The sequence below is a fragment of the Carcharodon carcharias genome, chromosome 13 (genome assembly GCF_017639515.1).
Source record: "Carcharodon carcharias isolate sCarCar2 chromosome 13, sCarCar2.pri, whole genome shotgun sequence".
Lineage (NCBI taxonomy): Eukaryota > Metazoa > Chordata > Chondrichthyes > Lamniformes > Lamnidae > Carcharodon > Carcharodon carcharias.
The window spans coordinates 5865554-5892601 of record NC_054479.1 but is presented as its reverse complement, the minus strand read 5'-3'; the positions used below and the strand labels follow the sequence as shown (position 1 = coordinate 5892601).

Genomic DNA, 27048 nt, shown 5'->3' with positions numbered 1-27048 from the left:
CTACTGTGCATTGCTCTGTGCTAAGGGCACTGAAGTGTAAAATTCCTCCTTTGTTGTCAGGAAGGTTGGAGTAGCACAAGGCAGTGAGCCAACTGCAGATTCACAGCACACTCGTGTGGTGAGAGAGCAGACCACAAGTGATAACTGTTTGGCATAAAAACCAACAACTGCGGATGCTGGAAATCCAAAACAAAAACAGAATTACCTGGAAAAACTCAGCAGGTCTGGCAGCATCGGCGAAGAAAAGAGTTGATGTTTCGAGTCCTCATGACCCTTCCACAGAACTGAGCGAATATAAGGAGAGGGGTGAAATATAAGCTGGTTTAAGGTGGGGGGGGAGAAGAGAAGTTGGGGGGTGGGTTGGTGTGGTTGTAGGGACAAGCAAGCAGTGATAGGAGCAGATAATCAAAAGATGTCACAGACAAAAGAACAAAAGAAACTGTTTGGCAGTTCAGTCTCAGTTCTAAATAAAGCACACAGGATTTCAGGATTAGAGAGAAGAAGATGGCATTTTGTTTTTCAAGATGAAATCTAGGAACAGGAAGAGGCCGTTCAGCCCCTTGAGCCCATTCCACCATTCAATTCAAATATGGCAAATCTCTACCTCAACTCCATCTACCCTCATTTGTTTCATAGCCCTAATCACCTTACCCAACAAAAATCTACCAATCTCCGTTTTGAAATTTTCAATTGACTCCCAGCCTCAGAAACATTTTGAGGGAGACAGTCCCAGATTCCCACTCCCCTTTGTGCTAAGAAATGTTTCCTGACATCACCCCTGAACGGCTTGACTCGAATTTTAAGTTTCCGCCCCTTCATTCTGGTCTCCCCTTCCCCACCAGAGGGAGTAGTTTCTCCACCCCTCCATCATTTTCACGTGGTCCATCTCTGACACTTCCCTTCCCTTCCTTGACCTTGCTGTCTCAATCTCTGGTGATAGACTGTCCACCAATATCCATTACAAGCCAAAACAAAAACAAAAACAGAATTACCTGGAAAAACTCAGCAGGTCTGGCAGCATCGGCGGAGAAGAAAAGAGTTGATGTTTTGAGTCCTCATGACCCTTCGACAGAACTTGAGTTCGAGTCCAAGAAAGAGTTGAAATATAAGCTGGTTTAAGGTGTGTGTGTGGGGGGCGGAGAGAGAGAGAGAGAGAGAAGTGGAGTGGGGGTGTGGTTGTAGGGACTCACTCCACTTCTCTCTCTCTCTCTCTCCCCGCCCCCCACACACACACCTTAAACCAGCTTATATTCCAACTCTTTCTTGGACTTGAACTCAAGTTCTGTCGAAGGGTCATGAGGACTCGAAACGTCAACTCTTTTCTTCTCCGCCGATGCTGCCAGACCTGCTGAGTTTTTCCAGGTAATTCTGTTTTTGTTTTTGTTTTGGATTTCCAGCATCCGCAGTTTTTTTGTTTTTATCTCCATTACAAGCCTGCCAACTCCCACAGCTACCTCGACTACAGCTCCTCACAACCCGCTTCCTGTAAGGACTCCATCCCATTCTCTCAGTTCCTTCGCCTCCGTCGCATCTGTTCCGATGATGCTACCTTCAAAAACAGTTCCTCTGACATGTCCTCCTTCTTCCTTAACCGAGGTTTTCCACCCATGCTCGTTGACAGGGCCTTCAACCGTGTCCGGCCCATCTCCAGCGCATCCGCCCTCACGCCTTCTCCTCCCTCCCAGAAACATGATAGGGTCCTCCTTGTCCTCACTTATCACCCCACCAGCCTCCGCATTCAAAGGATCATCCTCCGCCATTTCCGCCAACTCCAGCATGATGCCACCACCAAACGCATCTTCCCTTCACCCCCTCTGTCGGCATTCCATAGGGATTGCTCCCTCCGGGACACCCTGGTCCACTCCTCCATCACCCCTACTCCTCTACCCCACCTATGGCACCACCCCATGCCCACGCAAAAGATGCAACACCTGCCCCTTCACTTCCTCTCTCCTCACCGTCCAAGGGCCCAAACACTCCTTTCAAGTGAAGCAGCCTTTCACTTGCATTTCCCCCAACTTAGTCTACTGCATTTGTTGCTCCCAATGTGGTCTCCTCTACATTGGAGAGACCAAACGTAAACTGGGCGACCGCTTTGCAGCACACCTGTGGTCTGTCCGCAAGAGTGACCCAAACCTCCCTGTCGCTTGCCATTTTAACACTCCACCCTGCTCTCTTGCCCACATGTCTGTCCTTGGCTTGCTGCATTGTTCCAGTGAAGCCCAACGCAAACTGGAGGAATAACACCTCATCTTCCGACTAGGCACTTTACAGCCTTCCGGACTGAATATTGAATTCAACAACTTTAGGTCTTGAACTCCCTCTTCCATCCCCACCCCCTTTCTGTTTCTTCCCCCTTCCTTTTGTTTTTTCCAATAAATTATATAGATTTTTCTCTTCCCACCTATTTCCATTATTTTTAAATATTTTTAAATCTTTTATGCTCCCCCCACCCCCACTAGAGCTATACCTTGAGTGCCCTACCATCCATTCTTAATTAGCACATTCGGTTAGATAATATCAGCAACTTCAACACCTCTGTGTTCTTTTGTTCTGTTGTCTGTGACATCTTTTGATGATCTGCTTCTATCACTGCTTGTTTGTTCCTACAACCTCACACCACCCCCCTCCACTTCTCTCCCCCAACAACAGCCCCCCTCCCCCACAACGACACCTTAAACCAGCTTATATTTCACCCCTTCCTTGGATTCACCTAGTTCTGTTGAAAGGTCATGAGGACTCGAAACTTCAACTCTTTTCTTCTCCGCCGATGCTGCCAGACCTGCTGAGTTTTTCCAGGTAAGTCTGTTTTTGTTTTTGACCTGAAATTATCACCTGGTCTCCAGCTGATAACATGGTTCCAGCAATGCTGGATAACAGATAAGTATTGGCCCTGGACCACAAGTGCTGTGTCCACAACACCAATGATGCAAATTAGGTCAAACTCAAACTGCATGGAGACCTGTAAACATGCCCAGTTGTTTGTTTAGATCTGTGGGATACGATTCACACAGAAATCTCCATGAGACATTCCCCAGCACCACACGGTGGGGCTGTCAATCCACCTCTTCCGCTGGCTTCTGGCTTCCAAGCAGATCTGTGGACTGACAGCACCAGGGCCACATTAAACTTTAATAGCATTAGATTGAGAGCCAAGTAATCAGGAACACTTCTCAGTTTCCTTCTTTGAGCGTTTTGAAAGCTCTCGTGAGTGTCCAATGAGAGATAAGATAGACACTAACTCATTTCATTTGCCTCTCCATGTAAATTACAGTTTAACATCATGAACCCTCTCTTCTGGGTTATAATATTAGAAATCTGCTACATCATTGCTATGAATTGGAGCAGGTGCTACATTGCTGAGATACCCACTGACTCAGTCAGGGTCCTGCTCCTGAGTCAGTCTAGCTGCGAGTTAAGTGCTTTTATTAGGTTATGCATGTCCTCGGGTCACCTCAGAGTGTCATGTACGGTCAATAACTTTTGGAGTTTAATCTCTGTTGTTATATAGGCAAAATGAAAAAAAAGACTTGCATTTATATATTGCTTTGTATGACTGCCAGCTTTCTCAAAGCACTTTACAAAGACCTTTGTGGGGGGGGCGGTGGGTAGTCACTGTTGTAATGTAGAAAATGCAGCTGTCGATTTGCACACAGCAATACAATGAAATGAAGGGTCAGTTAATCAAATTTACTTGATGGTGCTGGTTAAGGTAGGAATGCTGACCAGGATGCAGGAGAAGCCCCCGGCTGTTTGTCACAATAGTGCCATGGGATCCACCTAGGAGGGCAGGCAGGGCCTCAGCTTTAAAGTCTCATCAAAAAGACAGCACATCTGACAGTGTAGCACTCCATCAGTACTGCAGTGGCAGTGTCAGCCTGGATTATGAGAACAAAGATTTTGAAGTGGCACTTGAACCCCCAACCTTCTTGCTTATTGGCAGGAGTGTCACCCAATGAGCCTTACATAGAGAATTCCGTGCTAATGGAATCTCTCCCTTGCAATTGAGCAAGCAGATGAGGACCTCCAGTCAACACCTCATCAGAAAGGGAGTGCTGTCAATGACAGAACACTTTTTTAGGATTACATTGGAGCACCAGCTTCAGTTACAAAGATAGGTGGAGGGACAGGTAGTATTGAGGAGGCGGGGAGGCTGCAGAAGGATTTGGACAGTTTAGGAGAATGGGCAAAGAAGTGGCAGATGGAAAACAATGTGAGGTCATGCACTTTGGTAGGAAGAATAGAGGCATAGACTATTTTCTAAATGGGGAGAGAATTCAGAAATCTGGAGTGCAAAGGGACTTGGGAGTCCTAGTCCAGGATTCTCTTAAGGTTAACTTGCAGGTTGAGTTGGTAGTTAGGAAGGCAAATGCCATGTTGGCATTTATTTCGAGAGGGCTAGAATATAAAAGCAGGGATGTGCTGCTGAGGCTTTATAAGGCTCTGGTCAGACCACATTTAGAATATTGTGAGCAATTTTGGGCCCCGTATCTCAGGAAGGATGTTCTGGCCCTGGAGAGGGTCCAGAGGAGGTTCACGAGAACCATCCCAGGAATGAAAGGCTTAACATATGAGGAATGTTTGAGGACTCTGGGTCTATACTCGATGGAGTTTAGAAGAATGAGGGGGGATCTGATTGAAACTTACAGAATACTGAAAGGCCTGGATAGAGTGGACGTGGGGAAGATGTTTCCATTAGTAGGAGAGACTAGGACCCGAGGGCACAGCCTCAGAGTAAAGGGACGACCTTTTAGAACAGAGATGAGGAGAAACTTCTTTAGCCAGAGAGTGGTGAATCTATGGAATTCATTGCCACAGAAGGCTGTGGAGGCCAGGTCATTGAGTGTATTTAAGACCGAGATAGATAGGTTCTTGATTGGTAAAGGGATCAAAGATTACGGGGAGAAGGCGGGAGAATGGGGTTGAGAAACTTACCAGCCAGGATTGAATGGCGGAGCAGGCTCGATGGGCCGAATGGCCTAATTTCTGCTCCTATGTCTTATGGTGTTATGTGATTGAGTCCTGGGGTACAGGCACCAGCTGTCTTCGAATATCCTGGAGTGTGTTGTGTTGAACTATGGCATTCTACGCCAGGATTTAACAGCCTTGATCAACAGTTGCAGCTTACAGCTATGTCATTTGGGAAGGATATTCGAAGACAGCTGGTGCCTGTACCCCAGCATAAAGCACCACTCCAGGAACACAGGTAAATGATTGTCAAAATAAAACAAGAATTTGCAGTTATAAAGCAGCTTTAATGTATTTAAATGCCCAGTAAGATGCTTCACACAAGTGATTACCAGTCAAAGAAAGACATTAGGGCAGGTGATTAGGTCAAAAAGTTTGGCTCGAAGGAATATTTTAAAGCAGGAGAGAGCGGTAAAGAGGTTTATGGAGGGAATTCCAGAGTTTAGGGCCAAAGCAAATCAATGGTGAAATGTATACTCACCACAGCTCCTCAGACAGCATCTTTCAAATCCATGACCTCTACCACCTAGCGCAGCAAACACATGGGAACACCACCACCTGGAAGTTCCCCTCCAAGCCACACACCATCCTGACTTGGAAATATATTACCATTCCTTCACTGTCACTGGGTCAAAATCCTGGAGCACCCTCCCTAATAGCACTGTGGGTGTACCTACACCACATAGACTGCAGCTGTTCAAGAAGGCAGCTCACCACCACCTTCTCAAGGGCAACTAGCAATGGGTAATAAATACTTGCCTAACCAGTGATGTCCACATCCCTTGAATGAATATTTAAAAAGTATGGGGGTTGCCAACCTTCCAGGATTGGCCTGAAGTCTCCAGGAATTGAAGATCAATTTCCAGGACACTGGTGTGTGCAACGGCAACCCTGGAGAAAAATCCTAAACAGGATAGTTTTTTTTTAAATTCTCCTTAAACATTTCTCTTTACCAAACTTAAAAATATTGAAAATGGGAAGAAAAGGCTATTTGGCTGACAGTCAAGCATCATCCAACTGGGTAATGAGTCTTTTTGCTTTCCAGTTGGTGTAGGAAAGCCGTATGTCACAAGGATGGGCGTGTTGCCTGACTAATGGCTGGAGCGTGGGGGCAAGTCATGTGATGGAACCTCCAGGAATACACTTAATCACAGATGAAAACTCTGGTGAAGTGATGGAAATTGGGATGCGCATGAAATCAGGAATAGCGGAGTGCAAAGGTCTTGGAAAGTTTTAGGTGCTGGAGGAGGGTACAGAGGTAGGGAGAGCTGTAGAATTGGCTGGAGGAGGTTACAGAGAAGGGGAGGGAGTAAGGCCATGAAGGGATGTGAACGCAAGGATGAAAATTTTAAAATTCTCCCCAGGACCAGGAGCCAATGTAGGTCAACGAGCAAAGAGGGCAAAGGATTAATGGAAATTGCTGCAAATTAGGTACAGGGAGCAGAATTTTGGATGGGTTGAATAGTAAACAAAGTTGTGCATTGTGGTTTGCACTGTTTAATGCTGACATTTTCCACCACTTATATAAGTTCTCCAGCATCCGGGTTGTGAGGTGTTGCAGTGTCAATGTACCATATCAGACTATTGAATTTTTACAATGAAATAACATGTTGAGAACATGACACACCAACCACATTCAGCAAGAAGGAGTTTATTAAGTCGGCAAAAATGATTTGACAGGCAGGTCCCGATATTTGAACACCTACAATGTAAACATACAATGACTACTTATTCAGAACGTGACTGCAGCCTAAGGACTACACAACATGAGATTAAGGACAGGACTGATTATGTAAATACAGCATCTGCCAGCATACACCATCTCACTAAAGAGGCTTGCAAATCATTTCACCTGGTTTGTGAACACAGACATCGTGATGGGATTGGTGGAGCAGTAATGGTATCACAACACTAATCCGATCCAAAATCTTCTGCTTTCCCCCGAGAGAAGAATTCCCCTCCCTAATCATCGGCAGTGTCACGTTTTGCTGCAGTGTGGTTTCATTTCTCAGCATGAGACAAACATCCCTCTGATTGTCAACCTGCTCAACCCCCCTCTCCCATCGCTGAACAATACCTAAAAGAGTAAATTAGCAGGAAACTTCACAGGGTCAACTTGCCAAACCCTGGAATTTGGCAATATGCCATGACCGGGTGTCAGGAAATGGTGGGCCCGCTGCTCGATTTCACAAGGTTGGCACACACTAAGTGAGCACCCCACTACTGACCAGGGACCTCGAAAATCTAGCATCATGTCATAACCTCTGGCGGTTGCTAAGTTTACATGAGACACTGTGCCTAAGGTGCGACAAGTTCCGATATTTCAAATCCATTTTGCCATGTCCCACAAAAAGTCAAGTTACAATATGAAATCATTCCATCATCATTGAATGTGCATTTTCAGCAAATTGAATATTATGATAACTGTCTAGCTAGCAGTCTTGAATATTTAGACAGCTACACAGCATTTTAATATATGCAGCTTCCCAAATGCTCAAAGCGACAGTATAAAACACTATAGTCCTTGGAATGATCCCAAACACCACTGTACATACTTTTAACTGGGTTAGTAACTTCTCCATCTGGTACATGTCAGTTTGTAATTTCAATTCATAACTGAAGCTTTTCAATGTAGCAGCTTCACCAGTGTGGCTGGTTTGATTGTCAATAATAATATTAATAATGTTTTAGGTAGAGGTAATTAATATAAGATTGTCACCAAGAACTCAGATTGGCAATTCAGGAGAACCTTCTTCACCCTAAGAGTGGTGAGAATGTGGAACTCACTGCCAGAGGTGTTCGCTGAGGTGAATAGTGCAGACACATCTAAGGGGAAGTTGGGTAAACACATGAGGGAGAAAGGAATCATAAGGAATGCTGATAAGGTGAGATGAAGAGGGTGGGGGAAGGCTCATTTGAAGCATAAACACCAGTACAACTGCCAATTCCAGCATGATGCCACCACCAAACATATCTACCCCTCACCCCCCGTCAGCATTCCATAGGGACCGTTCCCTCCGGGACATCCTGACACATGTACCAGAACATCAAAGAGGGACAACTCAGCCACGTCACACCAGGCCTAAAGACAAACATCTTTACTGAAGTCTCCTTTAGACCGTGACTCTGTTTGGTCTACTCTCAGACCGAGATCCACTGTAACTTATCTCCTCATGGAATGCTCTCAGTGCCATCTGGATCCTCTTCTTGAACTGAAAGATAGATCCACGGCCAGTGAATACGTAAAGGATGGGATTGATGCAGCTGTTGGCATAGGCCAGACTGGTGACTATGGGGAGCCAGATTCTAAAGTCCTCATCAGATGTGGCATGTATAATGCTTAGCACGTGGAAGGGTACCCAACAAAAGAAGAACGCCACAATAATCATGCTGGTGATCTTGCACGATTTGGCTGAGGCATTCTTCCACCGACGTCTCACCTTAAAGGTGATGATGCTGTAGCAGACAGCAATGGTAATAAACGGGATAAGGAAAGCCAGGACAAATCTCACCACAATAAAGCCACTGATGTCCACACCCTCACTGTAGGAACAGTATGTCTTCCTATTGAATTTGTCTTCTTCAGTCCCACGGATCAGGAAATATGGATAGCTGGCGATTGCAGCCAATATCCATATGAACAGAGAAACTACTTTGGCAAAATTAACCGTTCTTTCGTTTTGATGCCAAACAGGCGACATGACTGAGAAACACCTATCGAGGCTGATCACAGCCAGTGTGAAGACACTAACAAACATGTTTAGGTGGTTGACGAAGCTGAGCAATTTGCACATGAAGCTTCCAAACGGCCAATGAGTCTTCAGGGCCAAGTGAGCGATGGAAAAGGGTAACATGGCCGTGAAGATTAAGTCTGCCGTTGATAAGTGCATAAGCCATATCATGCTGACTGACTTCCTCACTGCTTTTCCTGCGATCCACATGACCAGCGAGTTTCCTGAAATTCCCAGCAGACAGATGACACAGAAAATCAGCAGAGGGGCAAGAAACACCTCCTCATCATCTGGTATAGTGGGAAAGTATGCTGTGTAGGCAAACAGAGCTAAATAATCATCATCAAGCTTCGGAGTATAAGACATCTTTAACGACCGTATCTGTCTTCCTGTGAAACAAACAATATATTGTCAATATATTCACATTACTAAACAAATAAGTGACCAAATACAAGGACACAGATAGACACATCACTAAAAGTAGTGATGCAGGTTACTAAGACCATTAAATAAAAACAATTCAAACACAGGAGTTCATTTTTAAATGGGTAGACTTAAAAAGCAGGAAAGTTATGTTACACTTGTTGATACCTAAGAGTTCACCATTTTGGTTTCTGAATTGCAGAGGGGATATAGAGGCACTGGCAAAGGTCCAGTAATGATTTACATGGATGATACCAGAAATGGGAGGTAAGGGGAGATCAAACAGGCTGGGACTTTTTTCTTTAGAAAAGAGAAGGCTAAGGGGTGACCTAATACAGGTCTTTAAATTACATAAGGCTTTGATTTGAGTAGCTGCAGAAAATATGCTTTCACTTGTGGGGAAGTCCAGAACCACAGGCCATCAATATATGATAGTCACTAATTAATCCAATCTGGAATTCAGAAGAAACTTTTTCACCCAAAGAGGGGTGAGAATGAGGAACTCATTACCATCGGGAGTGGCTGAGGTGAATAGTATAGATACATTTAAGCGGAAGCTAGATAAACGTATGAGGGAGAAAGGAATAGTTAGATCAGAGTGGGAGGAGGCTCATGTGCAGCATAAACACCAGAATGGACTAGTTGGGCCAAATGGCCTGTTTCAGAGCTGTAAAGTACCGTGCAATACTATGAAGTCTAACAAACAGCTGTGAGAGGTAGACACATAGCAGCATCCTGTAAGTACATGTTCTTTCTTTGATATTGGTACTGAGTGTAAGATGGTTTATTTCCCAGGTACTGATATCTCGCACTGTGAGCATCAAGTTGACCTCAAAAAGAGAACAGCACCACCTTAAACTGCTCAAGTGTGTGCAGACAATGGAATGAAGCCACAATCAGCAAAACACCAAAAGGCTGATGTTTCGATGCACTCGAGCTGGCCACTGGAATCTTCCAGAAGCTGCTTTCAAGTATCTATGCCAAGAGAGCAACATACAGCAAAATGCTCAGAAAATTAGCATTCTGACAGCTCTAGGTGGAGGACTGTCAGCCCACCAAGCACTCCTGCCAAAAAAGCAAGTTACAAGGGAAAATATGACATTTAAAAAGAAAATGCATAAAAACTCACTGAAAAATCGAATGTGCAATCTGTAGGCTTGATTATTAAATTTTTCATAAAAAGCAGGAAGTGCTGGTAAGACTAAGCAGCTGTGGAGAGAGAAACAGAAATAATGGTTCAGGTCAATGATCTCTTGTTACAACCTGGGAAAGTTAGAGATTTAGCAGGTTTTAAACAAGCACTGTAACAAAACAACGGGTGGTCTTTAAGGAGATGCTTCAGGTACAGGCTAGGTACATTCCAACAGGGGGTGAAAGGGAAGAGAACCAAAACCAGGATTCCTTGGATGATAAGGGAGATAGAGATGATGTTGAAACTAAGAGTGCGTATGTATGATATATGTGAGGTGAATTCTTCAACCAAGAACCAGGTCAAATACAATAAGTTGAGAGGGGAAGTGAAGAGGAAAATAAGACTGGCAAAGAGAAAGTGTGAGAAAAGGATGTCAGTTAACATAAAAGGGAACCCAAAAATCATCATCTAGCATGTAAATAGTAAGTGGGTAGTAAGAGTCAGGGACAAAGGGAGTGATATATGCTTAGAGACAAAAGGTAAGGCTACAATACTTAATGAATACTTTGTATCAAGGATTACTAAGCAAGAGGATACTGATAAAATATTGGTAGAAGGGGAGATGATAGAGGTAATGGATGGGGTGAAAAATGAGAGGCAGAATGCATTAGAAACACTGCCTAGAATGGATAAGTCGCCTGGTCTGGATGACTTCCATCTCAGGTTGCTAAAGGAAGTGACAGTGGAGATAGAGGGAGGGTTTGCCATTATCTACCAATCTTCCCTAGACATGAGGGAGGCGCCAGAGGATTGGAGAGTGGCAAATAAGACGCCCTTATTCAAGAAAGGGTGTAAGGACATTCCTAGTAAATACAGGCCGGTCAGTTTAACATCAGTGATGGGTAAGGCTTTAGAAACAATAATCAGGAAAAATTAAGATACACTTTGAGAGGTTTGAGTTAATTAGGGAGAGGCAGATCGTGCTTGACTAATTGAATTTTTTGATGAAGTAACAGAGAAGGTTGATGAAGGGAATGTGGTGGATGTTGTTTATATAGATTTTAAGAAAGTGTTTGACAAAGCACCGCAAGGAAGACTGGTTAACAAAATTGAGGCTTATGGAATAGGAGGGTCAACCTGGATAAAAAAATTGGTTTAAGGACAGAAAACAATGAATCATGGTAGATGGTTGTTTTTCAGACTGGAGGATAGTAGACAGTGGTGTTCCCCAAGGATCAGTGCTAGGACCACTGCTTTTTTGATAAATATGAATGACTTAGATATTGGAATACAGAGTAAAATTTGAAAACTTGCCGATGATACCAAACTTGGTGGTGTGGCAAACAGTGTGGGCAAAACCAAATGACTGCAACACAACATAGATAGGCTAGCAGAATGGGCAGACAAGTGGCAGATCAAATTTAATACAGAGAAAGGTGAGATGATATATTTTAGCAGAATAGATAGGGATAGCCAATATAGACTTCATGGCACAATTCTAAAGAGTGTGTAAGGACAGAGAGACCTGAGTTTCATGTGCATTGATCTTTAAAGGTAGCAGGACATATTGAGAGAGTGGTTAGCAAAGCAAACGGGATCTAAGATGTCATAAATAGAGGCCGAGTACAAGAGCAGGGAAGTTATGCTGAAAATGTATTAAGCTCTGGGTAGGTCAGTACTAGAGTATTGAGTCCAGTTCTGGTCCGCACACTTCAGGGAGGATGTGAGCGTGCTTGAGAAGGTACAGAGGAGGTTCCGAGGTGAGGAATTTTAGTTACAAGGTTAGGTCTAGAGAAGCTGGGGTTGTTCTCCTTGGAGCAAAGCAGATTGAGAGATTTGATAGAGATGTACAAGATTATTATAGGTTTAGATAAGGTAGGCAAGGAAAAACCATTCCCATAAGCTGATATTACATGGTCTAGGGGACACAGATTTAAGGTTTGCGCAAGAGATACTTGGGGAATGTGAGGAAGAACCTTTTTTTATGCAGTAAGTGGTAATGACCTGAAACTCTCTGCCTACCCGGGTGATGGAAGTGAAGATAATCAATGAGTTCAAAGGGAATGGGATAGGAATGTGTAGGAAATAAACCTGCAGAGCTTCTGGAATAGAGCAGGGCAATGGGATTGAATGGATTGCTCTACAGACACCAGCAAGGATTGGATGGGCCAAATGTCCTCCTCTGCTGTATTTTTCATTCTTTCATGGGATGTGGACATCACTGGTGGAGCCAGCATTTGCTGCCCATCCCTAACTGCTGCATCTAAGTACCTTGTGCTTAGAGAATTGCTGTAGGTCTGGAGTCACATGGAGGTAAGGGCCACAAATTTCCTTCCCTAAGGGATGTTAGTAAACCAGATGAATTTTTATGACAATTGAAGGTCACCAGAGCCTAGCTTTGAGTTCCAGATGTTTAAAATTAATTGATTGAATTTAAATTCCTCCAGCTGTCAAGGTTTGAACCCATGTCCCAGATCATAAACCTGGGCCTCTGCATTCCTCGTACAGTGAGGTTACCACCATGCCACCATCTCCCCTAAAAGAATATTGACTCTTACACTGGCACAGAAGCAGAAAAAGGGAAGAAGCCAGTGAGGACTGATAGTTTCAGGGCAGGAGAGAATAAATGACTAAAGGGATGATGGTGCAAGGCAGAAGGAGGGATGGTAATGTGGCCAAAGTAAGGAACCAAAGTTGGGTGTGGAGGAGGTGTGAATGGCAACTGCCAAATCATTACCAACAGCTGCTGTTCAAAACTTAGAAATATATCGCCGTTCCTTCACTGTCGCTGGGTCAAAATCCTGGAACTACCTCCCGAACAGCACTGATGGTGTACCTACACCACAGGGACAGCAGTAGTTCATGGACTGCAGCTCACCACTACCTTATCAAGGGGCAATTAGGGATAGGCAATAAATACTGGCCCAGCCAGCGACACCCACATCCCATGAATGAATAAAAAAAACAATAGGAATAGTTTGGTTATGATTAGGAGCTAATTTGATTTGTGTTAATTTGTTTCTAGGAATCTTCTTCCAAGTTCTCCCTCAGTCTCAGTTGTGATTCAGTGAACTCATTGATGTTTACAGCATAGAAGGAGGCCATTCGTCCCATCGTGTCTGTGCCAGTGAACAAAGACCTGACTACACTAATCTCATTTTCCAGCACTTGGCCCATAGCCCTGGAGGCTAAGGCAATACAAGTGAATATCTAAATACTTCTTAAATGTTATGAGAGTTTCAGATTCAATCACCCTTTCAGGCAGTGAGTTCCAGACTCCCACCACCCTCTGGGTGAAAACATTTCTTCTCAACTCCCCTCTTAGCCTTCTATCTCTTACCTTAAATCAATGCTCCCTGGTTATTGACCCCTCCACTAATGGAAGAAGTGCCTTCCTACCCACCCTATCTATGCCCCTCATAATCTTATACACCTCTATCAGGTCCCCTCTCAACCTTCGCTGCTCCAAGGGAAACAACCCCGTCCTATCTAATCTTTCCTCATAGCTCAGACCCTCCAGCCCAGGCAGCATCCTGGTGAATCTCCTCTGCACCCTCTCCAGTGCAATCACATCCTTCCTATGATGTGGTGACCAGAACTGCACGCAGTACTCCAGTTGTGGTCTAACCAGAGTTTTATACAGTTCCAACATAATCTCCCTACTCTTGTACCCTCAGCTAATAAAGGCAAGTATCCCAAATGCCATGCTTAACCACCTTATCTACCTGCCCTGCTACCTTCAGGGATCTGTGGATATGCACAGCAAGGTCCCTCTAATCTTCAGTACTTTCCAGGGTCCTACCATTCATAGTGTAATCCCTTGCTTTGTTAACCTTCCCCAAGTGTATTACCTCACATTTTGCCGGTTTGAATTCCATTTGCCACTGCTCTGCCCACCTGACCAGTCCATTGATATCCTCCTGCAGTTTAGAGTTATCCTCCTCACTATTTACCACCCTACCAATTTTCCTGTCATCTGCGAACTTCTTGATCATACCCCCTACATTTAAGTCCAAATCATTTATGTACACCACAAACAGCAAGGACCCCAGCACCAAGTTCTGCGGAACTCCACTGGAAACAGATCTCCAGTCACAAAAACATCCCTCTACATCACCCTCTGCTTCCTGCCTCTCAGCCAATTTTGGATCCAACTTGCCACTTTGCCTTGGATCCCATGTGCTCTTATGTTCTTGACTAGTCTGCCATGAGGGACCTTGTCAAAAGCCTTGTTAAAGTCCATGTAGACCACATCAAATGCATTACCCTCATCAACACTCCTGGTTACCTCCTCAAAAAATTTGATCAAATTTGTCAAACACGACCTTCCCTTAACAAATCCAAGCTGAATATTCTTGATTAATCCATGTCTCTCCAAGTGCAGATATATTCTGTCCCTTAGAATTCTTTCTAGTAACTTCCCCAAAACTGAGGTTAAACTGACTGGCCTGTAATTTCCTGGGACAGGATTTCCTGGTCGGTGAGCAGGGGGTTGGGGCCCACTTGCCGATGTGTAAAATGATGCACGGTGACATCAGGCGGAACTCCCGACATCACCGCGCCACATTTAAATTTTCCGGTAGGCGGAGTCTCAGCAGAATCAGCTGCGGGCCCGCCGACCTGTCATTGGCCAATTGAGGCCATTGACAGAGTCATTGAACTAATTAATGGGGGGGAAATCCTGCCCCTGGTCTATCCCTTCCTGCCTTTTTTAATAATGGGACAACGTTAGCAGTCCTCCAGTCTTCTAGCACCTTGCCTGTGGCCAGAGAGGATTTGAAAATTACTGCCAGGGGCCTTGGTATCTCTTCCCTTGCCTCCCTCAACAGCCTTGGATACATCTCACCGGGCCTGCAGATTTATCCACTTTTAAGGCCGTTAAACCCTATAGTACCTCCTCTCTCTCTATGTTAATTTCCTCTATTATTTCACAGTCCCTCACCTTGATGTCTATATCTGCTTCGTCCTTTTCCATTGTGAAGACTGACGCAAAGTATTCATTGAGGACTGTACCCATGTCTTCCGGGTCCACACGCACATAACCTCTATGGTCCCTAATTGGCCCTAATCTTTTCCTCGATATTCTCTTGCTCTTTATATACCTAAAAAAAACCCTTTGGGTTTTCCTTTATTCTACCCACTAATGCCTTTTCATGAACTGTCTTAACTTTCCTAATTTCCTTTTTAAGCTCCCCCCAGCACTTTTTATACTCCTCTAAGGACTCTGCCATATTAAGCCTCGGTATCTGCCGTAAGCTTCTCTTTTCTTCTTAATCCTAACCTTTATGTCCCTTGACATCCAGGGTTCTCCAGACTTGGTTCCTCCACCCCCCCCCTTTCTCTTTATGGGATCATATTTGCCCTGTACTCTCGCTATTTCCTCCTTGAATGCCTCCCACTGCTCTGACACAGTTTTATCTGCAAATAGCTGCTCCCAGTCCACTTGGGCCAAATTGTACCTCACCTTAGTAACTTTAGAACTTTTATTCCTGGCTCGACCTTATCCCTTTCCATAACTATCCTAAATCACTATCTCCAAAATGCTCACCTACTGATGTACCTTCCACCTGCCCAGGCTCATTTCCAAATATTAGGTCCAGAACTGCCCCCTCCCTTGTTGGGCTTTCTACGTAAGTGTTCAACAGCCACTCCAGAACCTTGAGCACATGATCCAGGCTGACACTCCCAGTGCAGTACTGAGGGGGTGCTGCACTGCCAGAGGTGCTATATTTGGATGGGATAGTACTGTCTGTTTTCTCAGGTGGACCAGGCAATATTTATCCCCAAAACTTCTCTATCCACAGCTCCAACCTAGTCTGCAGAATATTTTTTAAAAGTTCTGATTTTATTAAATAAATATTAGGGCAGATGGCCAAAGGCTTGGTCAAAGAGTTAGGTTTTAAGGAGTATCATAAAGGATGAGAGAAAGAGATGTAGAGAGGCAGAGAGACTTAGGGATAGAATTCCAGAGATTAAATTCTTGGCAGCTGAAGGCACAGTCACCAATGATGAAGCAAAAGAAATCCTGGCCAGAATTGAAGGAACACAGAGATTTTGGAAGGCTTTAGGTTGGATGAAGCTACAGAGATGGTGAAAGACAAGGCCATGGAAGGATTTGAACAGGAGAGTGAAAATTTGAAATTTGATGTGTTGCTTGACCAGAAAACAATGTCAGTGATAGGTGAACAGGACGGTGCAAGTTAGGATACGGGCATCAAACCTTTCGCTGAGATCGAGTTTATGGATGCCGGTCAGGAGAACGATGGATGAGACTGTTAATTTCTTCCTTGGCAGCTCCCTTGCCTACCCCTCGCCCCTCCTGCCCCTTTCACTTTCCTATCCTCAGTAATGAGGGATGGAATATTTTGTACCCGGTGTCAACATCAAGGGCTCCCAGATCAGTGGTAACACAAATCGAATTAAGAGTTAGTCGCTCCCATCAGTAGGGAAGATCTGGCCAAAAGTTGGTGCGTAGTGACATCATTAACGTTCTTAAAATGTACAATTTGTTTACACGACATCTATTAGACTCTGTTACTCACTGTACCTTAAGCCAACCCCCACTTAATTTCCACACCCTAGAGACTATGCCTTTGGTAAATTGCCTATGAGTAAACCACTCACAAAAACAGAAAAGTCTGCAAGCATAAGCCCAAGCTTCCGATAGCCTGACATATTAATTCCCCACCTTGCTTTCACACTGACATCTCTGTTCCAGTGAAAGTGAATGTAAGCTTGAGGAACATCACCTCATCTTTCAGTGAGAGTCTTCATGGCTTCCCAGACTCAACACTGAGTTCAACAATTTCAGACCATAAACTCTTCCGCTCCACACCCCCAGCCTTTTGAGTGGCTTGGGCCATTTCAGTTCAGGGTCAACCACATTACTGTGGGTCTGGAGTCACATGTAGGCCAGATCAGGTAAGGATGGCTGATTTCCTTCCCTAAAGGGCATTAGTGAACCAGATGGGTTTTTACCAACAATCAATGATGTTTGTCGTGGTCACCTTTATTGGGGCTAGTGTTTATATTCCAGATTTATTAATTGAATTTAAACTCCATCAGCTGCAGTGGTGGGAATTGAACCCAGGTCTCTGGAGCATTAATCTGGACTTTTGGAATACTAGTCCAGTGACATTACCATTATTCCACCATCTCTCACCTGACTCAAAGACGATTACGTCTCTAACTTTTCCCAGTACTGATAAAAGGTCCTTGATCTGAAATGTCAACTCTGTTTTTCTCTCTCCACAGATGTTGTCTGACCTATTGAGTATTTCCAGGATTTTCTTATCCTTATTTCAGATTTACAACCTCCTCATCATTCTGTTTTTCGATTAGCAACCTGCAAACCTTGACCTTTTGGGTGATGTGTTAAACTGAGGCCCTGTCTTCCCTCTCTCTCAGGTGGATGGAACTGATCCCACAGCACTGTTTGAAGAGTAGATCCAATTTACATCTGTCAACCAGCCCCAACAAACAACAGGTTCTCTGGCCATTTATCTCATTGCTGTTTGTAGGAGTTTGCTGCGTGCAAATGGACTGCAGCACTGACTTAATTTACAATAACCCCACTTCAGAATAATTAATTGGCTGTGAAAAGCAATTTGGGACAACCTGAGGTTGTGAAAATTGTGATATAAATGCAAATGAGTTCCTGATTTCAGTACAGCTCAGTTTCTGTAAATCCTCTCTATCATGAAAACATGCACCCAAGACAAACAGCTCTGGTGTCGAGAGTTACAGGGGCTCAGAACGAAGGGGGTAGACTCCATATGCACAGTCCAGAGTCACTCACGAGCATTGGCATTGCAACACAAATAGACACAAGGGCTTCAACTTCAAGATGCAGACTGCACTCCCCTCCTACACAGTGCACAACCCAAGCATTAAAAAGAAATTATGACATGAGAGTCACATTTAACAGTGACAGAAAATGCAAGTAAAACTGTGTGAAAATTTAGTCTAGGAAAGATATAAAGACCTACAAAACACCCCAACTGATTCACCACTCTGTGTAGATTCCCACACATCTCAAACCACCAATATTAACGGTTGCTTCAACTTACCATAGTTTTACTTCCTCACACTTTACTTAGATTTCAGCTACGTGTCAGACGAGCTGTATTTTGCACAGATAAGGCAATATAGTCATTAGCAATCGCTCTCAAGCAGGTGCCAGTTTAACTTTAAGTGTAACCAGATCACTCTCAGGAGACTGTGTGAACGGCTTTATATAAGTAAAATGAGAGGTTTAGTTTCATTTAAGAATTGTAGGAAGAACAATAGCATTACTATCAGTAATACTAATAGTGTTGCCTACCATGTTCTTTCACTCTATGCCATCATGCAATAGGCTGGAAAAGCTCCTTAAAATTTATGCTATTTTCATGCCCTCATTTCCAGCAGGTTTAAGCCACATTTTTTTTTATAACCCAAGCTATTTTAATATCATTTGAAATAAAAACAGAAAATGCAGGAAATATTCAGCAGTGTTGAGTTGAATATGATTCTACTTCAGGACATCAGAAATCTTGTTTTGAAGAAGAGTCATACGGACTCGAAACATTGACTCTTTCTCTCTCCACAGATGCTGCCAGACCTGCTGAGTTTTTCCAGCATTTTCTGTTTTTATTTCAGGTTTTCAACATCTGCGCTTTAATTTTAGTATCATTTTAAGAAGACGATGATGCAACACTTCATCTAAAATATCCCTATAGCGCCCTAACAATACTGCCAATATTAGCAGGAATACAGCCCCAAATGTTTGAGCCCTTGTGTGTATCCACATCCAAGTGTGAGGTTATGGGTGGAATCTTACTGTGGGGGTGGGGTGGAGAGGGTGATTTCTCCAGCCCCACCCCCCCACCCCCATCCATTGCAAGGATTGGCCAGCAGTCAGCAGACCCAAAAAAAGCCCTCCTTGCAGCGATAATGCACTGTGGGGGGTGGGAGGTGGTAACCAGGCTGAGAGTTAGACTTCCGCCCCTCAATGGAAGGATGTCCCGCCCTCTAGAGCAGCCACTCAATCTGATTGGCTGGCGGCTCTAGCAATCCCAGTAGGGCCAGATAAAAGCAAAAAACTGCAGATGCTGGAAATCCGAAACAAAGCCAAAAATACCTGGAAAAGCTCAGCAGGTCTGGCAGCATCTGCAGAGAGGAACACAGTTAACGTTTTGAGTCCTTATGACTCTTCAACAGAACTAAGAAAAAATAGAAAAGAGGTGAAATATAAGCTGTTTAAGGGGGGGTGGGACAGGTAGAGCTGGATAGAGGGCCTGTGATAGATGGAGATAACCAAAAGATGTCAGACAAAAAGACAAAGGGGTGTTGATGATGGTGATATTAGCTAAGGAATGTGCTAATGGGGCACTGAGGGTAGAAAGCAGGACGAGCAAGGTACAGATAGCCCTAGTGGGGGTGGGGTGGGGTGAAGGGATCGAAATAGGCTAAAAGGTAGAGATAAAACAATGGATGGAAATACATTTAAAAATAATGGAAATAGGTGGGAAAAGAAAAATATATAAATTATTGGAAAAGGGGGGATCGGAAAGCGGTTGAGGATGGAGGAGAGAGTTCATGATCTAAAGTTGTTGAACTCAATATTCAGTCCGGAAGGCTATAAAATGCCTAGTCGGAAGATGAGGTGCTGTTCCTCCAGTTTGCGTTGAGCTTCACTGGAACAATGCAGCAAGCCAAGGACAGACATGTGGGCATGAGAGCAGGGTGGAGGGTTGAAATGGCAAGCGACAGGGAGGTCTGGGTCGTGCTTGCAGACAGACCGAAGGTGTTCTGCAAAGCGGTCACCCAGTCTGCATTTGGTCTCTCCAATGTAGAGGAAACCGCATTGGGAGCAGCGAATGCAGTAGACTAAATTGAGGGAAGTGCAAGAGAAATGCTGCTTCACTTGAAAGGAGTGTTTGGGCCCTTGGACGGTGAGGAGGGGGGAAGTAAAGGTGCAGATGTTGCACCTTCTGTGGTTGCATGGGAAGGTGCCATGGGAGGGGATTGAGGGGTAGGGGGGCGGTTGGAGAAGTGGACCAGGGTGTCACGGAGGGAACGATCCCTGCGAAATGCCGCCAGGGGGCTGAAGGGAAGATGTGTTTGGTGGTGGCATCATGCTGGAGTTGGCGGAAATGGCAGACGATAATCCTTTGAATGCGGAGGCTGGTGGGGTGATAAGTGAGGACAAGGGGGACCCTATCATGGTTCTGGGATGGAGAGGAAGGTGTGAGGGCAGATGCGCGGGAGATGGGCCGGACACGGTTGAGGGCCCTGTCAACCACCGTGGGTGGAAAACCTCGGTTAAGGAAGAAGGAAGACATGTCAGAGAAACTGTTTTTGAAAGTGGCATCATCAGAACAGATGTGACGGAGGCGAAGGAACTGAGAGAATGGGATGGAGTCCTTACAGGAAGCGGGGTGTGAGGAGCTGTAGTCCATGTAGCTGTGGGAGTCGGTAGGCTTGTAATGGATATTGGTGGACAGTCTGTCACCAGAAATTGAGACAGAGAGGTCAAGGAAGGGGAGAAAAATGTCAGTGATGGACCATGTGAAAATGATGGAGGGGTGGAAATTGGAAGCAAAATTAATAAATTTTTCCAGATCCAGACGAGAGCATGAAGTAGCACTGAAGTAATCAACAATGTACCGGAGAAAAAGTTGTGGGAGGGGCCTGAGTAGGACTGGATCACCACCGTCAACACCTCTTTGTCCTTTTGTCTATGACATCTTTTGGTTATCTCCATCTATCACTGGCCCTCGATCCAGCTCTACCTCCGCCCACTTAAACCAGCTTATATTTCACCTCTTCTCTATTTTTCCTTAGTTCTGTTGAAGAGTCACACAGACTCGAAACGTTAACTGTGCTGCTCTTCGCAGATGCTGTCAGACCTGCTGAGTTTTTCCAGCCGTCTTTGGTTTTGTTCCAGTAGGGCCAGAACTGAGTAGTGGGCACTGCTGGTTCTGCAAGCAGGCTGGCAAAGCAGAGAAGATGGCCACTGGTGCCAGGTAAGCCTGGCCTTTTCGGGTGGGGAGGGATTCGAGCAGCCGGTGGGTGGGGGAGGTGGTGAGGATGGTGGGAGCTGGGTTTTGGAGGTCAATCACGGAGGCGCATAGTGGGGGCTAACATCTTGTGGGGGGTTGGGGGGGTTGATGCAGACAGGGAACCCCCTTAATGCTGAGCCCCACCTTCCTTCCCATCTTTACAAATATTTTAGTTCAAAAGCGGTCTCCCCACACCCTGCCTGCCCATGCCAACCGTTGTATGGTGTGGGCAGTATGAAATATGGGTCATTTGGTTTGGTAACAAGCTCCCATTAATTACTTTTTTAAAATGGTCGGTGGGCACCAATTATGGGGACTGGGTCGGAGGTTTGGCCAAGAAAGCGATGGGCTTGCCACCCCTCGTATTTTACATGATCCATACCCCCCCCGCCAACCCCAACACTGAAAACATGCCCAGCGAGGGGAGTGGGGAGGTGGTGCAAGTTTCGAGGGGTTTACAAAATCCAGCCTTGTGTGTGTGTGTGAATGTGTGAGTGAGTTTGTGTGAGTGTGAGCAAGTGTGTGTGTGTTTGTGAGCATTTGTGTGAGTGTGTGTGAGTGAGTGTTTTTGTGTGTGTGTGAGTGTGTACATGTGAGCATTTTTTAAATTCATTCATGGGATGTGGGCTTCGCTGGCTGGACCAGCATTTATTACCCATCCCTCATTGCCCTTGAGAAGGTGGTGGTGAGCTGCCTTCTTGAGCCGCTGCAGTCCATGTGGTGTAGGTACACCCACCATGCTGTTAGGGAGGGAGTTTCTGGATTTTGACCCAGTGACAGTGTGTATTGTGTGTGTGTGTTTATGTGTGAGTATATATGTGCAATTATTTGATTGTGCGTTAGTAACTGTGAGTGTGCACGTATATGTGTGTTTGTACATCTGTGTGTGTGTTTGTTCCGGCGTGTTTGCGTGTGTGTGCACATTCATGTGTTATGGTTGTAAATCTAGATGTGCAAGTAATAAGGAAATGATGCTTCACAGGACAAATTCTGGTGGCTGTTCACAGCACAAAGAATTTGTAATGCGAGAAACACATTGAGCTGTATCTAACCCAAAGGCTGGTCAATGCACAACTTTCAGCTCGACAGTGATTATCACTAACTTTGAACTTCAGCAAAGAGGGGAGAATTTCAGACCATAACACATTCATTAAATATGACACTCTAGTCCACTCCTCCATCACTCCCAAAACCTCATTCCCTTCCCATGGCACCTTCCCATTCAATTGCAGAAGGTGCAACACCTGCCCCTCTATCTCCTCCATCTTCACCATCCTAGCCCCCAAACACACCTTTCAGGTGAAGCAGTGCTGCACTTGCACTTCCCTCAATTTGGTCTACTGCATTCACTGCTCCCAATGCAGTCTCAGCTACATCGGGGAGACAAACGCAGACTGGGTGACCGCTTTGTGGAACACCTTACATCTGTCCACAAGCATGACCCAGACCTCCCTGTCACTTGCCATTTTAACACTCCACCCTGCTCTCACGTCCACATGTCTGTCCTTGGCTTGCTGCATTGTTCCAGTGAAGCTCAACGCAAACTGGAGGAACAGCACCTCTTCTTCCGACTAGGCACTTAACAGCCTTCCGGACTGAATATTGAGTTCAACAACTTCAGACCATGAACTCTCTCTTCTACCTTTACCCCTTTTTTATTTTTACGTTATTTTTTATTTTTTATCCACTTATTTTCATTTCTATTCATTTATTCATTGTCTTATCCCCTTTTTTATCCTCTTCATCCCTTTTCCCATCCTTTTTCTCCAACCACCACCCCCATCCCCCATCCCACCCCCTAAAGGGTCATCTGTTGCTTGTTCCATGTTGTTCTTTCACAGAGGGCTGACCCTGGTTCTGCTATTAACACATTTTGTTTTCTTACCTTTGTGTCACTATCAGCACCTCCTTTAGCCCTTACCACTACCATTCGCACTCCCTTTGTCTTTTTGCCCATGACATTTTTGTCAATCTCTCCTTTGCTCCCATCTATCGCTGGCCTTCTATCCAGCTTCAGCTGTTCCAACGCCCAAAAGCAGGATAATTTTCATCACATTTCTACTGCTCTGTAGCTCTGAAGAGTCATACGGACTCAAAATGTTAACTCTGTTTCTCTCTCCACAGATGCTGTCAGACCGGCTGAGTTTTTCCAGCATTTCTCTTTTTTTTATAGTTCCCCCTTGTTTTCTCCTCAGACTTAACTTGCCAACCAATCATCATCCTTTTCTCCTGTGATATAAATTGTTGCGATTGTTTGAAATTTGGCATTCTTGCCTTTGTCCTGATGAGTGCAAGTCAAAAAAGCTACAGCAGCATGTCTCTCTTCAAAGCAAGGTCCAAGTTCTATGTCACCAAATGACTGAGATTTCAGATGGTAGACAAACAAACGGGGGAGATGAGGAGATTTTTATTTCACTCAGTGAGCTGTTGTGATCTGGAATGTGCTGCCTGAAAGGGCAGTGGAAGCAGATTCAATAATAACTTTCACTAGGGGATTGGGGAAACAGTATAAAAGAAAAATGTGCAGGTCTATGGGGAAAAGGCAGGGGAGTGGGACTAATCGGAGCACTCTGTCAAAGAGCCAGCACAGGCACAATGAGCTGAATGACTTCCTTCTGTGCTATAAGTTTCTATAATTCCTGCAATGTGGTCAATACTGTTTTATAAATACAACTGAAACCACAGTCACCATAAGACACCACCACAGCGATGAGCTGTTAGTGGACTGGTGTCCCAGGATTTTACGAAAACTCCTTGCTCTTTTTCCAGTTATGCTGTGGGATCATTAACTCTCCCTGTGTTCAAGTGGGAATGTCAGCCAAGAATTTTGTGCTGAAGTCTTTCAAGTGGGGCTACGAACCCACAACCATCTGACTCAGAGATAAGAGTGCTCCTCACCAAGCCATAAGATCTGACTTGCCCTTTGTTCATGATCAAACACTGAATATAATGAACATGCAAGGCATGGTTACAATAATGAGACGAAGCAGTGCTGCACTTGTACTTCCCTCAATTTGGTCTACTGCATTCACTGCTCCCAATGCAGTCTCAGCTACATCGGGGAGACAAACGCAGACTGGGTGACCGCTTTGTGGAACACCTTACATCTGTCCACAAGCATGACCCAGACCTCCCTGTCACTTGCCATTTTAACACTCCACCCTGCTCTCACGTCCACATGTCTGTCCTTGGCTTGCTGCATTGTTCCAGTGAAGCTCAACGCAAACTGGAGGAACAGCACCTCTTCTTCCGACTAGGCACTTAACAGCCTTCCGGACTGAATATTGAGTTCAACAACTTCAGACCATGAACTCTCTCTTCTACCTTTACCCCTTTTTTATTTTTACGTTATTTTTTACTTTTTATCCACTTATTTTCATTTCTATTCATTTATTCATTGTCTTATCCCCTTTTTTATCCTCTTCATCCCTTTTCCCATCCTTTTTCTCCAACCACCACCCCCATCCCCCATCCCACCCCCTAAAGGGTCATCTGTTGCTTGTTCCATGTTATTCTTTCACAGAGGGCTGACCCTGGTTCTGCTATTAACACATTTTGTTTTCTTACCTTTGTGTCACTATCAGCACCTCCTTTAGCCCTTACCACTACCATTCACACTCCCTTTGTCTTTTTGCCCATGACATTTTTGTCAATCTCTCCTTTGCTCCCATCTATCGCTGGCCTTCTATCCAGCTTCAGCTGTTCCAACGCCCAAAAGCAGGATAATTTTCATCACATTTCTACTGCTCTGTAGCTCTGAAGAGTCATACGGACTCAAAATGTTAACTCTGTTTCTCTCTCCACAGATGCTGTCAGACCGGCTGAGTTTTTCCAGCATTTCTCTTTTTTTTATAGTTCCCCCTTGTTTTCTCCTCAGACTTAACTTGCCAACCAATCATCATCCTTTTCTCCTGTGATATAAATTGTTGCGATTGTTTGAAATTTGGCATTCTTGCCTTTGTCCTGATGAGTGCAAGTCAAAAAAGCTACAGCAGCATGTCTCTCTTCAAAGCAAGGTCCAAGTTCTATGTCACCAAATGACTGAGATTTCAGATGGTAGACAAACAAACGGGGGAGATGAGGAGATTTTTATTTCACTCAGTGAGCTGTTGTGATCTGGAATGTGCTGCCTGAAAGGGCAGTGGAAGCAGATTCAATAATAACTTTCACTAGGGGATTGGGGAAACAGTATAAAAGAAAAATGTGCAGGTCTATGGGGAAAAGGCAGGGGAGTGGGACTAATCGGAGCACTCTGTCAAAGAGCCAGCACAGGCACAATGAGCTGAATGACTTCCTTCTGTGCTATAAGTTTCTATAATTCCTGCAATGTGGTCAATACTGTTTTATAAATACAACTGAAACCACAGTCACCATAAGACACCACCACAGCGATGAGCTGTTAGTGGACTGGTGTCCCAGGATTTTACGAAAACTCCTTGCTCTTTTTCCAGTTATGCTGTGGGATCATTAACTCTCCCTGTGTTCAAGTGGGAATGTCAGCCAAGAATTTTGTGCTGAAGTCTTTCAAGTGGGGCTACGAACCCACAACCATCTGACTCAGAGATAAGAGTGCTCCTCACCAAGCCATAAGATCTGACTTGCCCTTTGTTCATGATCAAACACTGAATATAATGAACATGCAAGGCATGGTTACAATAATGAGACGAAAATTACAATTCTCAGATTGAATGTTCACTCACCAACAATCTTTGCTGCTCTTGATGTTGCCAAAAACACGATTTGGCTGAAGGTTGAGAGATCAACCTTCTCCTTCAGTACATCCCTTGACTTATTCCTTTCCAATTCTACTAAAATGCTTGTTTATCTTTCAGTTCCGGTACCTGAGGAAGGATTGTACCCAGGATATTATTTCCAGAGTCTGACCCCCCACAACCGCCTCCCCACCCACCCACACCGCACCACCACCCCCCACCTGCCCCGGCCCACCCCCACCCCCCTCCACACCACGCCCGGCCATTTTATCCCCTACATAGATGAGCTGGCAACAAACTCTCTGTCACTCACAAGCTGCTGAAAATCTTGGAGTATTTTCTCTGGCACTAACCACCCCCACTTCCCCCCCAGACACACACACACCCCCACCCCCCCTGCACCCCCCCTGCTACCCCGAGTACCTGTACAGATCCAGCTGAAGCAGAGATCCATTTTTGGGAGGAGGGTTAGGAAAAGGAAAGCAGTCAGGAGGAAGGAGACTTGATCAGAAGGGAAAAGCTAAAGAAAACAACAGATTTATCCAATGCTCTCTCATGGCCGCCCTCTGTAAACTTGATCGCATCCGAAGCTCTGCTGCCCATATCCTAACTCGCAACAAATCCCATTCACCCATCACCCCCTGTGCTCACTGTCCGATCTTGGCTTTCGGTTCTGGTGATGCCTTGATTCTAAAATTCTCACCCTCGGTGTTCAAATCTCTCTCTGACCTCCATGCCCCTTGCTATCTTTTCCGGCTCTTCAGCCCTCCCAAGCCCTCTTCAGCACTCCTCCAATTCTAGCATTTTATGCATTCCCAATTTCCATTGCCAAACCATTGGCAGCCATACCCTCAAATGCTTGGGCCCCAAGCTCTGGAACTTCCTCCCAAAGCCTCTGACTCTTTTGCTCTCTCCTTTGGGATACTCCTGAAAAGCTACCTTTTTGACCAAGCCTTTGGTCACTGTCCTAAAATCTCCTTATGTTGCTCAGTGCCAAATCTTATCTGATTTCACTCCCGTGAAGCGCTTGGGCATGT

At 44.9% G+C, this 27048-nt stretch overlaps 1 protein-coding gene across 1 annotated transcript; it reads right to left on the bottom strand.

The window, feature by feature from the left end:
• LOC121285669 (C3a anaphylatoxin chemotactic receptor-like) lies at positions 1-26099 on the bottom strand. Its single transcript, XM_041202326.1, has 5 exons — positions 26000-26099; positions 10252-10331; positions 8198-9088; positions 5840-5902; positions 1-176 (listed from the first exon to the last, which is right to left on the bottom strand). Exons 3-5 carry the CDS (start codon positions 9063-9065, stop codon positions 1-3), a joined length of 1107 nt encoding a protein of 368 aa, XP_041058260.1. The 5' UTR covers positions 9066-9088; positions 10252-10331; positions 26000-26099.
• Between the last annotated feature and the right edge of the window lie 949 nt (positions 26100-27048).